This window comes from Artibeus jamaicensis, unplaced genomic scaffold (assembly GCF_021234435.1).
Source record: "Artibeus jamaicensis isolate MK-2021 breed Jamaican fruit bat unplaced genomic scaffold, CSHL_Jam_final scaffold_474, whole genome shotgun sequence".
NCBI classification, from domain to species: domain Eukaryota; kingdom Metazoa; phylum Chordata; class Mammalia; order Chiroptera; family Phyllostomidae; genus Artibeus; species Artibeus jamaicensis.
In genome coordinates, this window is record NW_026522046.1 from 28964462 (window position 1) to 28991850 (window position 27389).

At 43.8% G+C, this 27389-nt stretch overlaps 1 protein-coding gene across 1 annotated transcript in view; it reads right to left on the reverse strand.

The window, feature by feature from the left end:
* The window catches only part of ARHGEF26 (Rho guanine nucleotide exchange factor 26), a 123945-nt gene that overhangs the window by 49840 nt on the left and 46716 nt on the right, over positions 1–27389 (reverse strand). The window contains exon 6 of the mRNA XM_053657603.1: positions 683–835. Within this exon, the coding sequence (XP_053513578.1) occupies positions 683–835 (153 nt within the window). The remainder of the gene's footprint in view (positions 1–682; positions 836–27389) is intronic.

Genomic DNA, 27389 nt, shown 5'->3' on the forward strand with positions numbered 1-27389 from the left:
CACTGTAAAACCAGTGCGATAAACAAGGCCCCCCAAAACAAAACAACACGGACATTACTGAACAACTACTGAGTCTTTTAAGGACAGAGATGGAATATGTATCACACCAAAATTCACAGGAACTGAAATAGGACAAAGAAAGGTGTGGAGGGAATACACAGGTTAATTGTTTTTTGTTTCATAATTAAAGTCTTGAAGAACTTTTCCCCCACTGGTTTCCCTCAGATCCTCCCTTCTCACACTACCCAAGGGGACAATCAGCAACTCCTCTAAATAAGGCAGTAATAATAGCACTGTCATTTGAATGGAGGGAGATTAGAGTGCCAGAGAAAACCCGGGACCCTAGACACTAATTCACCCTACTGCAAAACTCCTTCTCGGCCTCAGGCAAAATACCTAATAGCTAGTTAACTAAAGATTTAGAAAACTGGGGCATTTGAAACGATGATGACAACAATTCAAAGCAAAAGTAAGAAAAACAACAGACTCTAATTTCGTCATTGATTTAGAGAGAAAATTCTCCACAGATGAGACTTTTCTACTCAAACACGCTCGTCCCGGAAAAGTGACTGTCTCAAAAGTTTCTTCCTGGAAAACGGCCCATCGCAAGGCGTTTGTAAATAGGATTTAAGAGATCAATTAATTTCAGACAACGAAGACTGTAATATTCGACACAGCTTACAACAACTTTTGCAGCGTCCGCTGTTGGTAGACTTCGTTGGTGCAGTATTTCACGTACGGGTCAAACGTGGACGTCGTGTGCTTCTCCACAATGTCACTTATGTCGTCGATGAAGATGTTATTCTGGTGCCTTGCTTCCAACTCCATAAAGAATCTGAAGAACAAAACAGAACAAAGATGAGCATTTATGCCTTCTTCCCTGTGCTTTAATAACAGACTGTCCTTGGGGATGCATTCATATAAGGTTTAAAAAAAATCAACAGTACCAGTACCGATTCAAAAAGACACAAGCCAAAAACGACAAAAATTATCTAAATTTAAACCTGTCCCAACACTTTATAACTTCAAGTAGCCGGTTTAAATCAGTGATGATCCAGTTCATGTCTATGCTGTCTAGTGTATTTTAGAATACACAGATTTCACTATTTTTCAAACATTCTCTAGATATTGGGGGAGGGGAGGTTGATGTTTAAGTGTTTTATTATGTTGAAAAGCATAAGAGCAAAACACCTAAATAAATGCTTAAAAAACAAGTCTGAAATAAACCTAATTCTAAGTGTCCTTTCTCTCAAAATAAAAGTAACTGTATTATTTTAAATGTAATAACATGCATGACATTTCGGTGTCTTCATGAAAAACTCAGGTTGCAACTGAGGGCTGGTGGACTTTGGAGAGGTGTGTATTTGTATGTGCAGATACTGTGTCCAGTCCAGTCCAAATTAAAGTTCAGATAAATAATGAACCATTTTTCAGTAGACATATGTGTCAAATACTGCATGAGCATCTTGTATTTTATCTGGCAACCAAGGATCACTTCCAATTTTAACAGATCCTCGAAATCAGGCATCTGAAACAGGTTCGCACCCAGAGCGCTGCTGCTCCAAACGCAGCCCCCCGACCAGCAGCGCTGGTATCACCTAAGCCCCTATCAGACATGCACAGTCTCACCAGCCACCTCCCCAAGCGGGCATTTCAGCAAGCTCTCCAGATGATTCCAACGCACACTAACGTGTGAGAGCTGCCCTAGAGCCCACGTCCTGTCCGAGTTTAGAACGGTGGGAAAATCTATTAGAAATAACTATCACACAAGGACTAAATGATTTTCCAAAAAAATGTAATGAAGAAATCAACAGCAATTTCTAACGCTGGCTTCTGGAACAGCAGTGCAAGGGAAACTCAGTTTTCAGCAAGTTCTTGGGCAGTAAGCACATCACCTCTCCTCACCAGTTTGCTGGTCGGACTCCCTCATACAAAATTCGAGGGGACAGTGAATGAGAGAACAGAAATGTATACAAGATAATAGTAAATATGGGCTAACATTTTCTTACATTTATATCTCAGTTATTTCCAAAGAAAATCCTGGTACTCGGAAATAAAAGAATCAAGACACTAAGAGGCTTTGTTTTTATAGACTTACATGTACATCAAACTCATTTCGGTTTAAACTGTATTATTAGCTTTTCATCACTACCTATTTTGTCTTTTAAAGTTTCCGTAGGAGCTTAAATACAAATACGTTTTAACTTCCTGAAGGGTAAAATCATTTTACTCTGAGAAACCACCTACATTTCCATTTCCTTTAACAAATAACTTAGAGAAAATAATCAATATGATTCCCACTCACAGACTATAACGGGCCAAGTCATCCAAGCCCCTTGTTTAAAACCGCAGGGGGAAACCTACAGCAGACTTCGCTGGACCGTTCGCCTTCCCTTTCCAGGGCGCCAGAGTCACTTTGCACAGTTCTCAGAGAGGAGGCCCGAAGCCACGCCCCTGTGTTCCAGGTCCCAGTCAGCAGCTTCCTGTCACTGGGTCAGGACTGGGTCTACGAATATTCAAGTAAAAAAACTTCCATCCTGAAACTGCCAGCAATTTCAAAAACGACCAACTCCAAACTCCCAAACAAAAGCTGTGTTTCTTAAAGGATATTTTCTATATAGACTGGTCCCTGACTTCAAGAAGTTTATGATATAATAGAAAGAGAAGAATGATAGACATAGATCAGAGAGAAAGACAACATTCTTGTTTATAACTGCAGGTTGGGACCTATGTGCATAAGGGTATTGGTAGTAGTTTCTTTTCTGTAGTTACATAAACTATACATTTTTATTGTGGTACAATATACATAACACAAAATTTGCCATTTTAACTATTTTTAATGTACAATTCACAATGTCGTGCAACCATCACCATGATCTATTTCCAAAATATTTCCATCACCTTAAATAGAAGGGCTGCACCCCTTAGGCAATAACTCCCCATTTCCCTCCTTCCTCAGCTTCCGATAACCTCTGACCTACATTCTGTCTCTATGAATGGTCTATTCTAGACAATTCGTATAATTGGAATCACACCACATCTGTGCTCTTTGTCTGGCTAATTTCATCTAGTATAATATTTTCTAAGTTCAACTCTGTTGAGGCATACATCAGAACTTTATTCCTCTTTGTGGCTGAATAGTATTCCTTTAGATGCGGACACTATATTTTGTTTATCCATTCATTTGTTGATAGACACTTGGGCAGCTTCTACTTTCTGGTTGTTGTGAATAACGCTGCTATGAACATTAGTGTGCAAATATCTGTTCGAGTGCCTGTTTTCAAATCTGTGGGTTGGGTATAGACAAAGAGATGAAATTTCAACCTTACTGTCTCTGCCAACATCAGTATGTATCAAGAAAAGAGAGTACAATACCGAGAAGTAATACAGAAGCTGCTGAGTTACTGCCAGAGGGAAATTATTTCATTACATGAAAGTTGAGTAAGAAAGCAGCCTTCCCTCCTGAGTGGCCCATGGAGGGTAGGAACCAATTAATTACAGTACGAGACCTGTAACAGAGGCGCACAGCGAGAAGTCCTGAAGGCAGGGTGGCTGAGAGCAATCGCGGGTGAGGAAGGGTGTGAGGCAGGTCTTCAGAGATGAGGATGTCGGTACTGGAGCAGAGGGTGAAGCCCTTTGGGCAGGAGAAACATCGTGGGCCCGGACGTGACTCTCACTCAAGAACATGTGACTCGGGGAGTGAGGCTGAGGTGTGGACCAGAGGAGGAACATGGGCAGAGACTAAGGCTGAAAAGCGGGTCAGAGATTGACGGCAGAGGTTTGACTGGATGCTGAGGGGGTTGGGCTTAATCAGTGGACAGTGAGAATCTGCTAGAGGTACTGAAGCCAGTAAGTCACCCAATCACACAGGGGAAACTGGGACACTGCAGGGGTGGACTGCAAGCGGGGAGAGATGGACCTACAAGCATGCCAGTGAGATGGCAAATTCAGGCAAGTGATGTGAGAAATGACAGAGAGGACACAGATTCGGGTAACAGTTTGGAGGGAAAGTTAAGAGAATGGAGAAACTCATTAGAGGGGGAAGTCAGGGAGGAAGATGCTGGGATTTCTGGCTAAGGTTTCTTCCTGGGAATCAAGGTGGGTTGTTAACAGGGCTTTAGAAGAAGGGGGTCCAGTAGAAGGAAGCAGCTTGATTTCGTCTTGGAGATGCCAAGTGGACAGCTGAAAATGCACATCTGTGAGAATTCTGAGCCACAGCAATTCTAAGGAGTATGTAGTCAAGGCTAGTTCATTCTTAGCTGGTTTTCCTGTAAATGCAAACTATTTGCACTTTATTTTAATTCCAAGCATCTCTGAAGAAAATGTTCAAAGAAAACTAAAAAAAAAAAAACACAAGAAACTATTTATAAGGTCATTATCATGTAAATCTAAGAGGCAAATATCTTTTAGTTTCTTGTCTTTAGCGAAGTGTTACAATCTGAAAGAATGCAACTATATAACCAAAAACAACAGTGACTTGGCTTTTCCCAATGAAAGGAAAATTCATTTATCACAGTACAAGGTTTGCCAAAGTACAAGATTCAAAACAAAATGTTTACGCTACTTACTTTAATACAAACCAAGTCACTCATCTTTTATTTCGACATTAGCACAATTAAGACACAATTCAAAGCTTTGTGTGTTAAACTATCTGTTGGTTATTTTGGCAAATTTGCATATTTTACTAAGTAAGTGGAGCTACAAAAAGACCAAGAAAGTCATTACTGAAGAATGAGGCACTGTTCCCTTAACCACGAATGCTGCTGGTGCACATCACATCTGAGGTGCAAGTTGAAGCATTCTGGTTCCCTGGATGAAGCCTAAGTGAATTTGTGAGTTATCTGGCTAACTAGAAGAATAACTGTTTCATGGAAATACATTTCAGTGCTACAACTTTCTTCCCTGGGACAATACATTCCTTTATTTTTCCCTCTTTGTAGCATTACCAAGATGACCATGTTTTACAACCAATCATGTTACACCACCTCTCCCTGGTTTTTTTCTACCAAAATTCTAATCTCATCCCTAGAGTCTGGATTTGGGGGAAACTCTGATAACCTGAAAAGGCTTCCTGAAAACACTGCCTCCTAACCAGCAACCCAAGTGAGCCCAGTCTGCCGATTCACCGTCATCAGCAATCACACCCAGACTTCACAGGAGTGCTTCCAATGGCCGCAGCCTGCTGGGTGACCTTCTCCCTTGGCCGACGATGGTCAGACCAGGAGGCGGGGCTTCAGGGTAATAACTGCAAGCCCAGGTTTGAAGAGCTTGCTCATGGCCTATAACCTCTTCTCCAGCATTTCCCAGAACTGTAGAGGCTGTATGTTCCTTAGGCTTTTTGTGTTGCTTTATCGAGCAATAGTCTTAAAAGTGGCACTGCATTTGGGAGGAAAAAACAAAGTTGACAGCGAGGTGGCCGCTTCTGACACGCTCAGTGCATGCAGTTCTGGGAGCTTCACTTTCTCCCGTACGCACTGGGCAGAAACCCCATCGGTAGGTGTGCAGACGTGAGGCAGACACGCTCCACACCATCACTTACAACCTTCTTCCGATGCAACTGGCAGTGTAACTGACATGTCAGATACAAACGCTCCTGGCGGCTCCTGAAAACTTTCAGGTAAATTCGCCAACCCACAGAGAACATGAACACTTACCTAACAAAGACAACAAGTCTGTTTTAGTCAGTCAACTGCAAAATCTCCTTCCATGTGTCTAGCACAGGACAACAGGCTTTGGAGGATGTCAAGGAGCAAATAATAATTATTTCACCATTTCCTGTACTAAGCGTAGCAGTATACACTTCCCATATACCACCTCACTTAATTTAATCAAGCCTGTATTATGAAACGGCCACTACACCCATATTATAGATAAGAAAACCATGGGACCTCATGTCAAAACTCAAAATGACTGAGCCTCAGGGTGAACCCACAGCCAGAGCCTCTCTGAGCCCCGAACCCATGAACACCTCTGGCCTCTGCTCACAGGTGTCTGCTGCTACTGTCTGTCTGTTTCTACTGGCCAGCCCTCGAACTGGACATCCAGCAAGAAGATGAACAGCTGAGCAGAAAAAAAAGTATTATTACTTTCCAAGAAGACCAGCTGTTGCATCGTCTCAGCAAGTAAATTATGGACACCCACAGGAAAGACTCTCACAGCAGATTTATGCTGCAGCAAGACCAGCAGGTGAACAGCTACCCAAGGTTCCTGGGGAGTCGATCAGCATGGTCGCGGCCCGTGGTGCCTTCTGGTCTTGCTCGGCACAGTGTGAGCAGTTACGGGATTACAGGAGCCCTGTGAAACGCTGGGAGTCATTCGCTTTGGTCCTCCCTGTTCGCTGCTGCCCTCCTCTTTCTCTCCCTCATCCTTCAAACCTTGAATTGTATTTCTTCTCCTCCAGGAAGCTTTCTCTGACCCCGGAGGCCTGGGTTACGCGCCCTTATTTTATGTCTTTATACACCCCTGTGCTTATCCTTCGGTAACCCTTCTATGATCGTGATTAATTATATTTTGATTTTGTTTGCATTTGTCTCTCTTAGCAAGGACTAGAGGACAGGGGCCATGTGTGTTTTGTACGACACTATTATACCCTGGCCATAGTACCTGGAACATAAGAGAAAGTCATATATTTGATGTGAAAAAAATCAAACTTGTGTTTTAATCTGAAAACTAGAAAGAGGAAATCTATTCAAGGAATTTTGTTCTACTTCTGTTTTACCAAGAGTAGAACACCCACAAACTGGTCAGTATCCACCTTGCTTTACTCACTGGTAAATGAAGCCACAGTGTATTTTCTGACCACAGTCCAGGTCCCAGGGCGATGCCAGGTGCACCGGCGAAGACACAAACTCCCAGCACACGCTTTCACAATCCTGTCAAGTAAGGTCACTAAAACGACCAAATTTCTTCAGCTGCACTTAACTAAAACTTTGAAGACCACCCCTCCCCCCTGCTGTAGTGAGGATTCCCGGTAGGCTGGGCAGCACAGCTCTCCGCTCTCTCGGGAAGTCCAGAGAGCAGAGCTCTGGTTATAATCAGCGCTGTCTGGTGCCCTTCTCCGCACGGCACCCGTTCAAGGTGCTTCGTCTTCATTAATATCCATCTGCCTGAAGCAAACTCAGGTCATCCCTGGACTTCCTCCTCACCTGGATGAGTTATCAGGCTCGGAGGCTGCAGTATCCCATCCACTCAGGCTGCAGACGCGAAACACACCGGGCAGGTTTCGCATGTCTAAGTTGCTGTTATGTAATGCAATGTCTTCACTAAATAAAGAAACATTCCGGTTAAGTGGCAGCAAACTATGAGCTGCTGGAAACACTTTCCCAACAGAATAGCAGCAGAACATTCTGTACTCTACCAAGACGAATTTGCATTCTGCTGTGCAGAACTGAGATTCAGGGCTTCTTCGGGGATGTTGTTGGTAGTTAGGTTGACACTCAAGATCAGCATCTATTTCTTGGAATTTCTTTGAATGCAAATGCATGGCGAGAGCACCGCCACTGCCCCACGGCAGGCCCCACTGACGCAGCGTGGCACCGCCTGGGCGCAGAACTGGCGCTCCAGCAGCAATCAGCACCCAGCCGGACCTGCTACGCTTAGTACAGGAAATGGTGAAATAATTATTATTTGCTCCTTGACATCCTCCAAAGCCTGTTGTCCTGTGCTAGACACATGGAAGGAGATTTTGCAGTTGACTGACTAAAACAGACTTGTCTTTGTTAGGTAAGTGTTCATGAAGTGCACCTATGAATCCTTCCCCAGACTAACACTGACAGGAAATCCATTTAATATCACAAAAATACAGAACTGTTTTCTCAATGAGTGTACCCTACATCTCAATCTGGTCAAGATCTCACCAGGTTTCTTCCTTAACAGACTCCATGTCTTCTCCCATTCTACTTTTACTTTTTCTTCTGGAAATTTTATCTCTGGATTGACAGTACTGGGATAATGGTTTAAATCAAAAGTGTTTGGGAATGTGGGGAAAAAACCATTCTAAACACAAATGTTCTGGCAGCCCACATTCCCATCCTGATAGCTACTGTTTGATCCTTAAAAATCTCTAGCGTGGTTTTTGTTAAGAGATTCTTATCATGCCTTTAAGATCAGCCTGGGCACGTGACAGAAGAGATTAAGGTGAAAGAGATAAACCAAGGGTTTTCTTATTCTCAGTATCACAAGACACAGAGCCTTCCAGGTTTAAATCCAGCTCCCTGCCCACAGGCACGTTCAGTTCAAGGCACACAGCAAATCCCAAGGAGTTGGGTGGAGCTGTGGTCCAGGAAGGAAGCAGCAGAGAAGGACTACAGAACGGAGTGCCCCAAGACTCCGCCGTACCAGTTCAGGTTCTGGTGCCCTTAATCCTCACTCTCACTGATAATGCCCAGGCTGGAAGGAATATAAACAAGACCCCACAAAGATAGGAAAACAATATTTTAAAACTCCCTGCAATTTTAATACCATGAGACTGTTTTTACTTACAATGGGAATTTAAAGTATCATGTGAATCTGCCAGACAAAAATAAATTGAAGAAAGGGCCTTGTTCCCATGGTAACCTTTTGCATGCTTGGTTCTTTGTTTCTGTGCCACTCACATGCATTCACCGACATTTGGATTTCTCCCAGAGAGGAGGATAACATCAATGAACGCCAGAAAGCAAGTGCCAGCACCCTTTATCACAATGTCCTTTGAAGAGATGAAAGCCTGTGTGTGTGCATGGGCCTGGGATGCTCTGGGTTATTATGGACAGTTCTACAGTTTTTAATTTTTTTCTTTGAGCACAATATTAATTTACAGCTAATGGAAAATGCTCCCTACCCCCAATTTTATATATGACCTTGAAGGCCGAAACCAAGTGTGCCCGGTTCACCACTGGCTCTCCAGGACCCAGCAAAGAACAAGCTCTCAATAAATGTGTTGAATGAACCCATACTGGATACCTATCACTCCTCACCCCACTGTCCAAGTGCCCTCTTCCAGGGCGAGGAACAGTGAGTGGTAACGGGAAGCAAGTATCTAGCAGGCCTGACTTAATGACCCTACCAAGTCATCAGGGTCCTCACGATGGAGCCGGGCTGGGGTCAGGCGGCAGTGCACGGCTCTGCTGGTTGGCAGATTTCAAAGGTGGGTGTTTATGCTCCTTCCATGCAATTCAAAATGCAGGGCTTGTAAACTTAAGAATAGTGTGTTGCTAACACATTGACTGCCTGGCAAATATTCTGGGAAAGCAAAACCTAGCAAAGGTTTATGATTTCTGAGGAACTATTAGATGGTAATTACATAACCAATTCTGCGACTCTGTCACCTCGGTGGCATGAAAGCGCACGGCTGCGCCCGACCTTCACTCACAGTCACTCCACCAGGAGAGGTGGCCGGGCATGTCGTCTCCCTTCATCCCCCCGGGCCCATCTTCTGTTCCCTAAACAGCCTCATTATGCCCACGCCATTTACTGTAAGTTGCCTTGAGCCTTTTCTGAATGCAGTTGGAGTCTACATTGTAAATTATAAACAAACCAGGAAAATGTGGATTCTTGGTCACTGCTTGGAAACAGCACCAGGAATAAATTTATAGACGACTGGAACAAAATCAAGCACAACAAAAAAGTCTTTTCTTGAAGCCCCAGTTTTTATTGTGGGTTGGTTGTTCTGGAATAAAATCAGCATGGGGAAGACACATTTCTCTTCAGGCACTATTTCCAGACCTTTTTTAGGTAGCCCCCGTGATATTTCAAGTCAGACTTCAACCCACAAGGAGGAAAACATATAAAGTAAGTCATAAATCTTTGCATTGTGGTTTTTTTGTTGAATATGCTCAAAGAAAGTTATCTTCCCAAAAGAAAAGAATGGTTTCTATGGCTCCCATCAGATTCATTTAAAAAAAAAAGAATCAAAATTCCGAATTTTGAAAACTCTGGAAGTCAGTTTTCAAATAATAAATTTAAAATAAGAAACGGAATAATAAATGTCCATAATATTCCAAGAAAAACGATGTGTGTCTGCATGACAGAAGGAGAGTTCCACGTCCCCTCTGGCAGTTCCCGAACCTGCTCCAGGTCCCCCAGCGGCCAGGGCCGGTCTGCTCTTTTCACACGGCCCTCCTCTTCCCCCTCATCAAGGGGTTTCTGAATCTGGTTAGATGGTTACTAATACTGCTTAGCAAGGTCCAGGAGCACAGGACCCACGGGGAGAACAAGGTCTCTGCCTGGTTTTAAGTGCATTGGGGATAATGATGAATCTGTTGTTTCACTCTCAGCCATAAAAAAGAACGAAATCTTACTGCTGTGACAGCACGGACGGACCTAGAGTAGATTCTGCTCAGGGAAGTAAGTCAGACAGAGAAAGGCAAGCACCATATGATTTCACTTACATGTGGAAACTAAAGGACAAAATAAAGGAACAAACAAAACAGACACAGACGCGTAGACACAGAACAGAGTGACGGCTGCCAGAAGGGAGGGGACCGGGTAGAAGAGGTTAAGGATGAAGAAGTGCAGATTGGCAGTCACAGAACAGTCACGGGATGCGAAGTACAGCCCAGGGAATACAGTCCACAGCACCGGAATAGCTACGGATGGTGCCAGGCGGGTACTGAAAAGATCAAGGGGAAGGCTTTGTAAACTGTATGATTATCTAGCCACTAGGCTGTACACCTGAAACCCATACAAAATAATATTGAAAGTAAACTGTAACTAAAAAAGTTTTAAGAAAACAATGAACAACGGAGTGGAGAAGACCAGCAGCCCTCAGTCTTGCTACACGCAGTCATCAGCTCGGGAAAGACCACGGACAACACAGTGAGAGGGAAACACACTGGGAGGTGCAGAAAAGTCCCCACCGGACGGGGCAGGGGCGCGTGAAGGGATAAAACCACAGAGGGGAGAGTATTAAGCCTCCACCACCTCCACTATGCCATGCTTTCATTTGACTTCAGTGACAGTGATCTCTTGCCTCAGGATTAGATTAATAATAACTACAATTAATAACTATGCATGTCCAGATAAAGGCCATTTCACACTGCATCTCCTGTCCCAAGGCAAATCATGTGCCATGACATCACACCTCTGGAAAATGTATGCAGGACATTGGCCAAGGGTATGGGCTCGGGAGCCAGATGGCTTGGGTTCAAGTCCCAGCCCCCTCTTTTATTAGCCACGTAACCTTAGGCAACTTGCTTAATGTCTCCATGCCCTAGTTCCTGGTTTGTAAAATGCGGATAATGATGGTATGACCTCATATGGCTCTCACGGTGACTGGGTGGATTAAAACACGTTATGTGCTTAGAACACAGTCTGGCACATGGTACCTGCTCGCAAACGTTAATTATCATTTAAAGTGCAATAAAATGCCTTTGTCTCCTACAGAACTCACACAATCCACATGTCTCTTGAAGGATGCCGGGAGGCTCTCTTGCACTTCTCCCACCCACTCAGTTCAAGGACAGCACGTCCAGCTCCTCTGTTTCCATCCGTTGATTCTGCCGCACACCAAACCCTCTCAAAACCACGGCCTGCGCTTTCTCACCTGCTTCTAAAATGTGTGCATAGGTACTTGTCACGACGAAATGAGGGGAAGGTCTAGCTCAGTCCTTTTTGGGGCCCATGTGTTGGCACCTCCACGGTGAGTTACAGCTGGGAAAGCAATGAAACAGCGCACACTAGCAATCTTCTGCCGAGAAGTGGTGGGGTACTTCTGCACTTGTAAGTTCTGTTCTTGGCCTTGGCCTCCTGATCATTGGGAGGACTAAGTCACGTCACAGTTAAGAGGCTTTAAGCCAGGCAAGGCACTTGACACACTTGGCAAAAACACAGAGGGCACCGTGTTTATTTTTAGAGCCCCCTGTGGGAGGCTAAAGGCCCCTAAAGATGTCCACATCTTGTGACTATGTTGTCTTATGGTAAACACCACCCTGCAGACGTGATTAAGGATCTCGAGATGGGGAAGGCATCCTGGATTACCCAGGTGGGCCCAAGGCAGTCAGCAGGGTCCTTCTAAGCAGGAGGCAGAAGGACCAGAACCCAAGGGAAGATGTAAGGATGGAAATGGAAGTCAGAGAGGAAAGAAGATGTCATGCCGCTGGCTTTGAGGAGGGAAGGGAGGGTCAGGAGACAAGGAGTGCAGGCAACCCATCCTCTAGGACCTGCAGGAGTCAGCCTTGCCGACACCGGATTCCAGCCCAGTGGCATGGACCTCAGAGTCCTGACTCCAGAATGCTAAGGGCATTAAATTTCCATTGTTTTAATCCACTAAATTCGTAGTCATTTTTTACAACAGCAATAGGAAACTATTACATCCCCGTAATCCATTTTAGATTTCTCTCTCTTGCTCTCTCTGCCTCCCCCCCCCATCCCCCACAACATCTGTTCCCTCTGTAATATCCCATATCTGGTACCCGCGCACCAGCCCCTGGATTACTCGTGGGCCAGACTCTGGAGCTGCCCCAGTTCCAGAAGGCTGGACGTTCCAGACCCAGCTCCCCGTCTACTCATTCACTCAGTGCCTCTTCAGTGAACACGTACCATGCTCCACGCTCATTCCAGCACACGGAACACTCAACCCAGAGCAACTCCAACAAAAATCCCCGCCTTCATGGCCCTGACACTCTAGCACTAGGGAGGTGGGTCCTCTCATTCTGCTCCCCTGGGGCCCAGCTGGAAGGACACACGCAAAACTCTTAGTGCCCCTGCTGGAATGAAACAAAACACTTTTGCTTCTAGGTCCACTGAAAGACACTTTAAAAGGCAGAAGGCTTTCACACTGGGCGACCACCGGGGAGGAGGCAGGGATGGGGGAGGTGAGGGGCAGTAGGAGCAAAGATGGGAACTTGCAGGTTCTGTCCGACGTGTGGTGAACTGCAGGGTCTGTTAACGGTCAACTTTCAAAGGGGTCCGTGACACACAAAAAAGTTTCAGGACCACTGGCTTAGCGTAATGAAAACGCCAAACACAGAAAGATACTGGGAAATTACTGTAAAATGAAATTATAAACACAGCCTCACCCTAGCCTGTGAAGAACTCCGAATGCCACGTAAAACGATTTCAATCCCTTCCTTAAGTAACAGAGAACCACTGAGGTTTCTGGTGTAGGAAAGTAACTCGAGAGGTAGGATGTTGGGCTGAAGGCTGCTCTGAGGTGCAGAGAAGGCAAGAAGACCAGCCACAATGCACCCACGTAATCCACTTACGAGTAAAAGAGGCCTGTGGTTTCTCAGAACGGTAAACACAGAGCTACCACCTGACCCAGCAATCCCACCCCTAGGTACACGCCCAAGAGAAATGAAAACACATGTTCACACAAACACCTGGACACAGCATAATTTATAACCGCGAAAAGAAGAAACAGCCCAATTTCCACTCACTAATGAATGGGTAAATAAAATGTGGTATATATCCATAGAATGGAATACTACTCAGCATGAAGTACCGGCACATGTTACAATTTAGATGAACCTCGAAAACATGACTGGTAAAAGAAGCTGGTCACAGAAGCCCACACATGGCATGACTCCATCACTAAGAAATGTCCAGAACAGTCAAACCCATGGAAAAGTAGGTTGGTGGATGCCCAGAGCTGAGAGAGTTTGGGGGAACTGGGAAGTGTGTACTAATAATGCCTACAGTGTTACTTTCTGAGATAATGAAAATGTTATAAAATTGATGCTTGCTTGATTTATAAATATACTGAAACAACACCAAATGACATTCCTTACATGCGTTATTTGTATCATTTTCTCAATAAAGCTCGTTAAGAAAAAGAGCAGCACCAGGGAAATGGCCAGAAGGGGTAAAAGTTGATTATCTACCAATTCTGTCCACGGATAGAGCTGTCTCTTTTCCTACTTTGCCGGAACATGGATTGTGCATTTGTTTCATCTCTTGTCAAATGACTCTTAGGAAAAGCCCCAAGACTGAAACAATGAAGGAGAGCTGTTCTGGTGGAAGCAGGGTCAGGAGGCCCAGAGCCCAGCTGTTTGGCTTCCCTGACACCCAAACAGCCCGACTCTCACGTGCCTTCAGGGAATTCCGGGCCCCCTGGAACGCGATCTGAACCTGTGCTGCAGATCCACAGGGCTGCAACATGTGGAAATGTTAGGCATCTCCGTGGGGTCAGGGGCAGGGAATCCATCCAAGATCTGCCTGGTCACACCAGGGGATCGGAGACAGCAAGTCCCCACCACAGCAGGCCCGCCCCACCCCACGGGCCCCCAACCCAAGTAACAACTGCGAGGCCTCAGCTTCTTCGCCATGCACGATTCCCCAGTAAGAGTGAGTAACGCTTTCATTTATAGAGAAACCTAAGAAAGATTTCTTTTTACGTCCTCCCATAGGCTTCCAGAGAGGCCCAACGACGGTAACTAGTCCAGAAGAGTCAACATGTTCCAAAAATCTTACCTAGCATTCACCCACAACCAAGATGATGGCGGTTTTTAAGTTTAATAAATGAATTCAGAATGACAAAATATGTTATGTATTCCTTTAGAAAAAGTCTCTGTAGCATATGCACTTCTTAAATCTACATTTCCTGGTGTCAGTCAGTAACTTATAAACCACGAGCAGTCAGATTTCACCAAGGTTTGCTGTTTCATACACACGCACCCCATCCTTTTCCAGTTTCTCCACCCAAACGCACATCTCCTAACGGTACTTTGCTCTTTGTGGCTCCCCCACCCCACTTTTGTCTTCCTGCATCAATCCACTTGTAAAGCACCTACCGAAACCTCTTCTAAAAACTCTGGAACCACCATCTCCTTCCTGGGAACCATCCACAGGACCCAGCTGTCCAAGCCAAATTCCTAAGCGCTGGCCTCTAACCACACAGCTTCCTCTAAGAAAAGCCCACGGAGGCTCACCTCCTCTGGCTTCCTTCCCAGCCAGCTCTGAGCCACTTTATAAAGCCAGCCACGTGCCTGCACCCGCCACGCACTGCGAAAGGACCGTGTCGTTACAGAATCTTCTCTTACTGCTTGCTGAGGATGCTGACACCAGATCCCACAGCCATGTCATTCTATGTCATTCATCAGGATACGCTGTGGCTGGATTGCCCAGACAGGACCACTTGCAGTTTGCAGAGAGTTCATCATTCCCTAACTTTCCTCTGTTGCTGTTTTTTGTGTGTGTGTGTTTTAATTGACATCTTAATAATTGTGGTGGAAACTACTGCAAAAAGCTAACTTGGATTTTGGCCCATACATATAGCATTTGGTCACTTCTAAAAAAAAAGTGGCTCTCAACCATATTCTCCACCCTCTGTCCTCGCTTTCTGCCACAGAAGCACAGCTGACTCCCTACTAGTTGCAAAAATGAGAGGAAAACTAAAGCAACGGCGTACTTGTAGTTTACTCGGGAGAGTTGCACTGTGGACCCTTTCGCAAGGGCACAGTCTTCAGTTTAAAAAGAGCACAGAGGCTACGCCTGTGGGGGGAATGGGGTGTTACTAGGGAGCCGGACTGACTGCAAGGTCCAGGCCCTGACAAAGCTCATGACGAAGTGCTCAGGCTGTCAACAGCTCTTCCACTCTCCTCAGTACATCAGACACCGGTGCTAACAAGGCCCGCATGAATCTCAAGTACAGAATTAATTATTAGTTTTTAGACCTGATAGCTTCCCTGGACCCTGTACAGTGTTTTACAGTTTCCAAGTGGTTTTATACACCTTTCCATGCAAGAGCAGTTCCTTTTCCAAGGCCTGTCCTTAGAGGTCATTACGGCAAATAAATGCCCACCAGCTTCTTTCTAAAACAACACTAAACAAGACACACAATATAAATTCTTTCTTTTCGTTTATTTTCTTTTTTCCTTCCTTCCTTCCTTCCTTCCTTCCTTCCTTCCTTCCTTCCTTCCTTCCTTCCTTCCTTCCTTCCTCCCTTCCCTTCTTCTGCTCCCTTCCCTTCTCCTTCTTCCTCCCCTTCTTCTCCTTCTTCTTCCTCTTCCCCCCTCTCTCTCTCTCGCTAACTGTAAAACTATAATTCAGTTATAAATAATTATTACGTAAGTGGTCTCTGGCACAAAAAGTCATTTACAGATTATATTATTGGTAGTAATCAGTGGTATACTAGCTTTATTTAAAATATGCAGAATCTATCTTTACTATTTTATCTCTAGGAATTTAAAAACGACTCCAGGCTTTTGGAAACAAAATCAGTTTGTTCCGGCTTGCTTTTCTTTTACAAATCTTCAGGTTTCTGTATATTCATTCCTGATACTTTTCTTTTACAGTTAGCCTGAAGATACACAATAGCAAAAAAAAAGAAGAAGAAAGCACTTCATTTCCTTGGAAAGTTAATGGGCAGGTGAAGTTCTAAGTAAGAGGAGCTACCACGATGGTCGCAATGGGGTGTCACACGCGGCTTTCACACTCCAAGCCCCAGGTGCAGATCCAGGTGCAGGCCAAGTGGAACCTGAACGGTTTAAGTGCAGCTGCAGGTGGAGGGGCAGAGGTCAAAACTCTCACCGTCACCTTTTATGAAAGGGTTGCCATTACTGTATCATAGCCTTTCAGACCTGAACTTTACTCTCCACTCTGTGACCCAGAGTGGTTAATCCAATGTTTAAAACGCAGATGCTAAAAGCGCTGTGAGCAGACCTCCCTGCACTGCAAAGTCAGGGCGTGGGCACTGCCAGGGACATGATCGCTACATCTAACACCGCCAGGATGCGGCATAAAAACAGTGTCCTCCATCACCGTTCTCCTCTGCTTATACAAGATAGATTTCTTTCTTCTCTGTATACATTTTCTCACTTTAAGCATTTCTCAGTTTCCTGTAGTATTACTCTGCCTTCTTGCCAGATAATACCTGAGAACCAACTCAAGTTTCTTAATGTTTTTTAAGAATTTTATTTATTTGTTTTTAGGGGTGGGAGAGAAAGAGAGGGTGATAAACATCAATGTGTGGTTGCATCCCCATGCTCCCTACTGGGGACCTGGCCCGCAACCCAGGTACGTGCCCTGACTGGGAATTGAACTGGCGACCCTTTGATTCACAGTCCAGCTCTCAGTCCACTGAGCCACCCCAGCCAGGGCAGGCTTATTAACTTTTTAATTAGAAAAAATGCGAACAAATGACTGTAATAGACATTTCCCTGTTCTATTTTCACAAAGAACACTGCTTTTACGTCCACGTTAATACTATGAAAAAGCAAATCCTCCTGATCATCTAGTCGCTGTAATGTCAAAAATCTGACATGGAAGTATTAGTTAACTGAGTGCCCACCTAATTTTCAGAGGAGACAAGTGAAAGAAAGATAAATGTGTGATTAAAAATTACACAGCTGTATTCGTGCCCAAATTACATCATAGCAGAAAGAAAGGTATTTCAAGGTCTTTATGCTTAATTTCCCTAAGTCCAGAGATAGCACCCACCTGCATTCATTAAACACGCTCTCCCTTCCCCTGTCCCTTAACACTTGCTAAATTTATAGAGAGGGTCTCCAAGGGACTTCGGGAGTGTGACTCTGTGCACGGGCACAAGGCCCACGGATTTCGTCAGGCTAATTCTGACCAGATGATCTAATGGACACAGTGAGCACCGGAGCTTTCAACAGGTGGCTGCCAAGTTGACGCTGCCCTGCACATGTGCATTTAAAAACCTGAATGAGCTCCCGAGGTTGAAAAATCAAGGGACTACACCACACAGATTTCCCGCTTTTCTTGAGCTATCCAAAGGTCACAACCCTGTGCTCCTATTGCCACAACAGCCTCTGTGGTCGGGGCTGCACTCACACCCCCAAGCACAGTGACCCCCACACACTCAGAACTCACGCCCATCTTGTAACCGGCTGCCAAGGTGAAGACTGAATTTGTCTCCTGCTGGAGAAGGCTCAGCAGTCAGATTTGGGTCTGAACTCTGGCTTATCACTTTGCATATGCATATCTACTACTTGAATGCAACTTAACCTCTCTCTTCCTGCAAAGAAAGATGAAGCACTATCTCCTGCACAGGTCACAGCAAGGATCAAGCAGCCCAAAGTACAGCAAGGACTCAGCAGATACTGGAACATGGGGCCAAGTAAATGGTGGTCGGTGTTATTATTATCGTTATTATCATCATCAAACAACAAAGCCTCCAAGAAATACTTGAGAAGATGTTAATTTCTGTCCAAATAAAAAATGTTTCTGAAGTCACTATTTCTACCCCCCCAAAGTTATGCATTATTTAGAAGCAAACTGAGTCATTAGGAGCTCATTAAACTTTTGCTTTTTCCATTTGCCAGGAACCTGCAAGCCCAAACTCCACATATGTGGCAAAAAAAAAAAAAGCCCAAACCTTTGCAACCTCTAGTTTTCATTCAATTCCTTAAAAAAGAAATATATGGTTCATCAGAAACAGTTTCATCAATCCGCTCCTTATCCCCCAAAAGTTTCTCATATTCATACAAAAAGAAAGAATACAAGTTTTATTAACCCACAACATGTTATTTAAACTGTGAGGAAGAATTAACTGCTGTAGTTAGCACCCAGTTTTAACAAATGGATGGTTGTAAAATGTCTTTCGTTATAAAGGCTTTGGAATTCAAAGCTGCAATGACTGATATCTCTGTAAGAAATGTAATTAATTGGAAACTTTTACAGTTCAATTACAGAAGGAAGAAAGGAATAAAAACTACACTCAGCCATTTCCTTATAAACTTAATGCAATCTTGGTGAACTGAAATCGGTAAAAAAAGTCTCATCAACTTATATTACAATCTGAGCCAGAAGAAACTAGATGAGAAACTAAGTCCAATTATTTATAGCATGCTGGCAAAAGTCCAGAGCAGTACCAAAATGGATTTTTAGTGGGGTTTGGGGAGGGAGGGAAAAAGAACCCATGGAAACCTTACCAGTAAATTCTCTTGAAATGACATATTTAAGGTTATAACAAGGTATGCACAGCACCTGGCTGAACACATTTTATTCTGATGAGCACACTGTGCTGTAAAGCCTCAACGATCTCTCCAGTGTTGATTTCTAGCTATCATATATGTAAAAACTGGTACAAGCAAAGACTAAATCATAATCCTCACAAGCGCTTTACTCCAAAGTCAGTGTTAGTAAAGTACAGTGTGCCCCTTACACAACAACAATGCAAAGCTATAAAAACAGGTACCATGTTTATGCAACTGGTGTTTTTATAAAACTGGTATTTTTGTAAACCAACCACCGATGACAAAAAAAAGAAAGAAAAACAACAACAACAACAAAACCCCCTTGGATGGTTCACTTCGTAGAAGGAAAAAAATAATGGCATTTTGGGATGGAAACGTCTCCCTGAGAACACACCTGGCTCTGTATGTCTGGATCTCAGGCAGTCCTGTCTCTAAATGTCACCTGTTCCCCCTGCATTAGAAGACAAATGACACCAGGAAGACACATCTGTGTCCAACCGTCACAGTGGAGCTTCGAGAACAGCCCCACTGCCACTGGGAATGAAGAGCTCCACCCTCCGTGTCCTACATGGAAAAGACGCCACTTATTCTGATAATCCTCTTAGGTCGCAAAAGCCAGGCCCAGACTAAGCGGCTCTGAAGGCGCTAACATCCATCCACCCACAGCGAAGGGACCCTCGTGCATCTCCAGTAGAACTCCGGATCTCACAGGCATTGTACAAAACACAAGTCCTTCAAAGCGTTCCGTCAAGATTAAAGTCATTCTTAAGGTATGTTGATTTTTCCCTTTGTAACTACACAAATAAAAAGAAAGCTTCTAGAGCACACCATTCTCCTGGTTTCCTGTAGCCCCACGTGCTGCTCCTTCTGAGACTCCTTTCTTGCCCCCTCCCCGTAATCTTCCCAAGCCCACAGTGTTGGAAGGTCCCTGTCTTTGGCACTCAGCATTTTCTTCTCTGTCTCCATTCTTTCTCCCAGTACCATTGCTTAAAATTCCATCTATAAGTCAGCTACTCCCAAATATCCTTCACCCTTCAAACTGCCCGAATCCAGACTCACACATCTAAGTGCCTGCTCAGCAGTGTCCCTCAATGTCCCACAGCCATCTCCTGTTGTACGGAGCATATGGGGCAAATGACCACTCAGAACTCAACACTGGTTAAAGCCAACCCTATGCAGACATGGAGACGGTAGATCAGTGGCTGCCAGGAGCCTAGAGAGAGGGAGGGATGAACAGACCGCACAGACACAGAACACAGAGAATACACGGAGGACTTTCAGGGCAATGAAACTGTTCCGCAAGTCACTGTAATGATGGGTACCTGCCAATCACACATCTGTCGAAACGCAGCGTGTAGGACACCCAGAGTGAACCCTACTGTGAACTTGGACTTCGGGGGATAACACCGTGTTGGGGCAGGTTCATTCACTGTGTGGGTGCTGACAGTGAGAGAGGCCGCGCTTGCAGGGGGTCAAGGAGCATACGGGGAATCTCTGCACATTCCAGTCATTTCTGCTGTAACCTAAAACTGTTCTAGAAAATAAAGTACGTTAAACAAATGAAAACCTCACCAGTGAAGGAACAATGAGAAGAGGGAAACCTACAAGAGTAGGTTGCTCAATGTCTGTTCCTCTGGATCCACGTGTACAAACTGCTTCCCAGCTAGAAAAACGGATGAAGCTTTCCCTAAGGGTCTCTGGAAATAGGAGGGTCCCTGCCGTCCGCCTGCGGCGGTGACAGCAAACGCCAGTTCACACTTGCTTACACCACATGGAGTCCACAGGTACCCTGACTCTTCTCAGGAGGCGGAAACTGAAGGAGAGTTTCTCGGGAACTTTCTCAACAAAACCTGATCTCTTTCTTAGATTCCCTGCGTGGTGTTTCCCAGTCTTTACTGGAGAGAGAGCTGACCAGTGGGAACGGCAGGCCCTCTCTATGTCTGTACCGGACCTAGACTCTGCCCTACTCTTTCCACGGAGGAGGAGCCAAAAGGAGTGAAGGCCACACAGCTTCACGCCACATCCGAATTCTCAGCCGGTTCCTCTTCATTTCCTTTTCTCTGAGCAGTCCTTCAAAACTGGGAGAGGGCGGTACTTGGTACTTGGAGAGAATAAATGAATTAATCAATCACCCCAAGTTAGCTTTTCAGGAGTAGCCAACTAATTAGGTATTAGTTGATGGCGACTAATTATACCCCTAAAACTGAAGTTATCCTGGACAAATGAGGATGTGCAATTACCCTAATGACACCCAGAGCGCTAATGGTACATAGCGACTAATCTAACTGGTTGTCATGTATTGACTAATTTAATTTCCACAACAACCCAAAGAAGCAGCTACTTCTACCACCTCCATTTTGCACGCAGGAATACTAAGGCACAAACATGTTAGGAAGCTTGTCCAAGGTCACACAGGACAAGGGGTAGAGCAGGTGGAACCCAGGCAAACTGATGACACTCTCAATCACCTGCTGTAGCGTCAGTAACACCACCCTGAGCAACATTCTAAAAGTTTCTATTTTTACAGCATTTTAGAGCAAGCAATTAAAACTTAATTGTAGTCTTTCACAGTCCTGAGTTATTTCATTACTGGGAACTTTTTTCTCTTACATCTAATCCAAGTTTTTCCTGCTGTACCTTGGGGTAGAACAAGAAGAAAGCAACCCACCTAGAGCTACCAAGGAGTTTTGCACTTATTGTTCATTCCTGTTATTTGTGGCAGTTGTGTTCTATAAAGTTACTGCTGACCCTGAATCACGGGCCCCGAACCGCTGCTCAGAGTGGAAATACAGCATTAGGTTCCCACGAGCCTCTGGCCACAGCAGTTTCATCAACTGATCCAGGTATACATAACCTTGTTTCATGTGTGTTTCTGTTTAAAGACACTTTATTTAATACTACGGTTGATTCCTTAGCATGGACCTCATGGCCAACAACACTGTAACGCATGCCTGATGAAACACTACCCGATATACACATTTTCTCCATCAGACACAGCCCAGAGGTCCTGCTCTTTGGAACCCCAGCAGCATCTCACTGCTGCACTGGGGGCTATTTCAAACAGCAAAATCAGGGGCAAGGGGAGAAAAAATGGGAAAACTCTAAGAACATAGACAATAAAATATTTTTTAAATAAAATTAAAATAAACTGCAAAAGCACCATCAAAAAAGTGCAAAAAACGTGGCTTTAAATTAAGCACGTGTCTGAATGCAAACACAAGCAAGTATTGATTCAGGGTTTTTCAGCCAATTTTCGCAGTCGGGAAATTCGCAAATATTACATCCATAGATGCTGAGTATCAACTCTAGATGGCACTCACAGCGATGTCAAGCAGGAGGGGCATAGGGACCTTGACACCGGAGTGTGAAGTCCCCACTCAGACACCCACTGGTTGGGGGACCATAACTCCCTTTACTCCCCCTTTGAATGAGTGTTCCTTTTCTTACCCATTCAGTAATAATGCCCAAACCTTCTCTTCTTTGGGTCAAATAACAGCAATTTCAGTAACTTTTCACTCTGAGTTTTGCTTTCCATTGCTAACCGTTTTTCACAACATAGTCTTTATGCAGTGAAGCTTCCAGCGTTCTCCTATGCTACGGAGTAAGGCTAAGATGAGCGACCTGGTTCCAGCCCCACAGGAGCAAATCCAGTGGGATCCGTAGACACAATGGCTCTTCTCAGGAGTTTAAATTTTTACTCCAGTGAGAGAGAAGAGATGCAGAATAGTGCACATAATCAGTATGTTACTTTTTTTAGTTTTTATTTATTTATCTTTAGAGGGGAAGGGAAGGAGGGAGGGAGATAAACATCAATGTATGGTTGGCTTTCGTGCATCCCCTGCTGGGAACTGGCCTGCAGGGAACCGGCCTGCAACCCCAGTATGTGCCCTGACTGGGAATCGAACCGCAATTGTCTGGTTCGCAGGCCCATGCTCAATCCACTGAGCTACACCAGCCGGGGCAGTATGTTACTTTTTTTAAACAGAGGGGCAGTAAGAATACCATTTGTGCTTGCCTGTATTTGCATAAAGACATTCTAGAAGGAGAAACAAGACACCTAATGAATTAACAGAAGGTGAGGGAGGTAGGAGTAGAGGCAAGGCATGTCAGTGCCTGACACTGTTTACACTTTTAAACTATGTAAATAAATAACTTACTAAAACACAGTGGAATACCCCTTCCTGTAAAATAGTGAGCCTAGGTCAGAAGGCCTGGGCTCTAGGCTTAGCTCTGACTCTAACGAGCTACAGGGCCCGGGGTACCGTCTGCAAGTTCCAGAATGCGAACTCAGATGGCTCTCAATCCCCAAATTCCATGGAAATAGTTTATTAATCACAAAAACAAAGTAGAAGAGGAAACCAAGCTCAGATGTACTATACAGTGTTTACTATGAGAAACAAATTAACAGCAAATTAATAGCTGTATCTTAGTCAAACTAATGCTCTAATGTGACTGATAACTTTTATAACTTCTATTTCCAATTACAAAAAAATCATCGGGAAGCTTGGAAAATAAAATCATGAGTTTCAGAAATTTTAACAAAACTATATATTACCTAAGAATATGATATAAAAGACCTTCTAGTGAACTGGAAGCATAAATCACATGCTATTTCCTTAAGCTAGACAGTATCCACATTCCCAGATGTATAAAACGTTCAGAGGAAAGGAAATTGAAGAATTATGCATTCGAACTAGAAGTATGTTTAGTATTTTGATTTAGTGACATAATCTAGGCTGTTAATCTTCAAATAAAAATCTCCATGCTGTAAATTATCACTTAATCACATTGCAGAAATGTTGTTTTATTAAGCTCAATTCCATATATCCCCATTGCCCACTGAATAAAGTTACTTGCAAATACAAAACAATAACATATGACTATTATTGTATTTCTCTCTACATAGTTAGAAACTCGATTAATTATATTTGAATTAAAACATCTATTAAAGACAATTAGTCCATGAGATTAACCCGAAGGGGCAGCCTCTGAGGAAAGAAGAGTAATTAAGGGTTAGAGAAAGGTCACTTCCCCAGTTCCAGGGGCCAAGCTGAAATCTGGCTTCACCTTGTACCCTGCTGGTCAGGCACCTGCTGCACGTGTGTTTACCTGATATCTTGCCTGTCAATGTCTAGAACATTGCCTGGCACACAGTAGCTGCTGTGTAAATTTTAAAAAAAAACCCTTACCCCAAATAATTTATCAAAGAATAAGGTGCCACAGTCAAGAAAAATCTCATATTCAGAGTAATGACTCTCTCCCCAAAAAGATAAGTTTCATAACTCATGTGAAAGCTTTTATTTAAAGTTTTTGAATAGAAAAAATATAGAGAGAGGAAGCCCTGACTTACTTGGGGAGTATAGGATTAAGAAAAAAATACCCAGTGTTATTCTTCATTTAAGACTCTGGCTATTTGCAGAGTGAAAGAAAAGTATCTAGTCAGTGGTGCATAACAGTGGTCTGGGAGATTACTGTATTTAAAAGATCATACTATATAAGCAGAACAAACCTCGGGAAGCTACACCACAAACCAGTTGTACTGGGGACTTCTCACTGCAGAGCCTTTGGCAGAATGTGGATTTTTCGCCAGGCTTGTGTATGATCCTGGGCGGTAGTGGGCGGGCCCGCTCACCCACTGTTTCTTGGATTAAAGCCCGGTGGCCTCCTGGAGATGAATCAACAGTGGGCCACGCCCTGACGGGGACGCACTGGGCCTACCAGGGAAACGGCAGGCATTTCTCTTGGACCAAAGCAGTTTCTGGACGAGTCACACTTTTCCCATGTCAAACTTTGCCTACAGCTCAATTCCAGGCTTGTTGAAAGAAACACATCCACTACGATTATAAAAACGTGATGGCACGTTTTCCTCCAATAGGGTGTTTGCCTGGTAGTAGAGGAAAGGAGAGGTCAGCTCCGCCCCTGGAGCCCGCAACCCCATCCATCTGTTTGGCATAGCTGAGACGTTCACGCTCAGAAAACCGTTTTTACATATTATCCTCCTATTAGTAGGCTATTCACATCCTTACTGTAGCCAATCTTTCTCATGTTAAAAAAATACTGCCAATGTGTTTTCATTTTTCATACCATCATTCCTAAAGAGCTCTTGCCACATCCAGGCCCTAATGGAAGTCAGACTTCTGAGCCTAAGGTAACGTTTGCAAAGCCCACCCTCTGTGAGACCAACTTTCCCGGATCCACATGCCATGGGAGTGCACACTCTCTAAAAAATAATAAAAAAAAAACCACTGGCGGGAATAAGTAACTCTCCACTGTGAGCTAGTGATAACAGTCGCAGCAGGAGTGGACGTCAGCACCTGGTTTTAGATTCCTTAGTTATTCTGATAAATGTTAGCTCGTGCTAATGGAAACCTCACTTAGCAGTGACATAAGGAGGAATGACGCCATCTGCCTAAGACGAAGCAGGATGCCTTGCTGCGGTCTCAGAGGACAGGGAAATGATCAATAAAACACTAGTCTTCAAAGTCAGGAATCAGTTCATGCCAGGAAAGTCTACAATAAAACAGGCAGAGGCAAGCCAAAGTTTCTCCAGCTTGGACATCTGAGTTTCCAAGTAGAAAGTGCTTCAAAGAGTCCACAAGAATATGTGTTGTTCAACAGTGTGAAGGGGAAGAGTGTTTGGAGCCTCAGTAATGACACATTTTCCCCACTCTAAGTTGGAAAGGATACTTCCTGAGCAAAAACTCAGACATACACATCACTTCGTGTGTGCGTCTCAGAAATGTTTATAAAATGATATCGTAATCTCTAAATTTATTAATAAGTTGGTGAAATGGCATTCTGATATTCTGACATAATAAAATTACATTCTGACCCCAAAAGCTGTCTTGTGGAAGTAAACAGGATATTGGCCAGAAAGACAGAACGAGAAAAAGGAATACAGAGGTGAGTGAAGGTTCAAACAGGCACTTCATGAGAGCGACCCTGGACTGTCCGGAGCACAAACAAGGGAACCAAATCCTTCGCCCATACAGACCGTGTTTCAGAACCCATAAAACATGAATTCTCAAATGATTCTATTGGACATTCTAAACTTAAGGAAAAGAAAGCTAAATCCATTATACAGTTTTGAAAAAGTCTGCCTAAAGATCTTTAACTTAATGCTGCTTTAGTGAAATCCAAGAGAATAACTTTATGCCTTAATCCTTCCTGCCGCCTTTCCAATAGAACAGATTCCAGTAAAATTTCTACTTGAGGGAACGGCTATCGAAGATGTCTTGGAAAACATCTCATTTCTAGCAGATTTCTCTGAGATGTCCACACACGTGCACAAACACGTAAAGATGCCGAACTAAGTGGCGGGCCCCACATACACGCAAGATGCAAGACCATACGTGGGCGTTCCTTCAGGAGAGCTCGGCGCCAACACAAATGCGGCCATTGTGCCCTGGCTGTTCACATCCCTCTTCTCTGCCAGGAAAGAACTCCGATGCACTCCCAATACAGAGGCCGTTTTCTTGGCACAAAGGGACCTTTGTTTGAATCCCCCACAAGTGACAAGGTCAATCTTAGCCAATCTTGACATTTTTATGGAAACTTTCCACCAAATTTTTTCCAAATTCAAATCATTTCCCGAAACCTTTTTGAGATCCAAAGAAAACTCTGTATAGATAAAGTATCAGCTAAGTTCTTAAACAAATACCATGCATGATTTTTCTCAAGACATTTTTCTATAAATATACTCATAAAATCTAAAGCGTCAAGGCTTGTAATGATTTAATCCATAAGCTCAAAAAATATTAGACCCAAGAATGTAGTAATAATATACTGAATTAATATTTAAAACAGTATTCACCTGTCTTAGCATACAGAAAATATTTTCAGAATTTTTTAAAGAAAATCATATTTTCACAGGTTTTACACAAAACTGACATTTTGAAAAATTAAAATATTTTGCTGTTAGACTGCTCAATATTTACATTACCACCTAAGGGATGGAAAATTCTTTCATTTAAGTCTTAAGAAAAACTTGCAAACTCATTTTCTATGAATGTTTAGTTTGGAAACATTAGATTTTTCAGACGAAGAAGCAGAAAAGTATCATCTGAAACTCAGTCAGCATTTTCCAAAGTTTTTCTTCCTCAAATCACTGTAAAAGTAGTTTAAGGAATTTCACGTAAGCTACTTGGATGTCTTTTTAACTTCATTGTATTGTGGCATGTTGGGGCATCTGATGACATGGGAAGCCTAGGCCACTTTTATAATAGACGAGCTTCTTTCTAGAGGCTACTGCAACACTTTAACCAGGCACCTATTCCGAGGCCGTGCATGATAAAGACAGTGGGCAATAGCCACTCAGGGAATGAGAGCCACAGGGGAATGACAAGCTGATGATGTCTATGGCATGCCACAGGGCTACGTCAGAAAAGCAGCCGTTCTTTGCTTTTAAGGTCTCCACACTTCATGCAGTCATGACATTCAAAACAGGGTGAAAACCTCATCCCTCTCTAGGACTACTCCACGGGTGATGGGTACCACGAAGAGAAACTTCTAATAGTTTTCCACACAGGT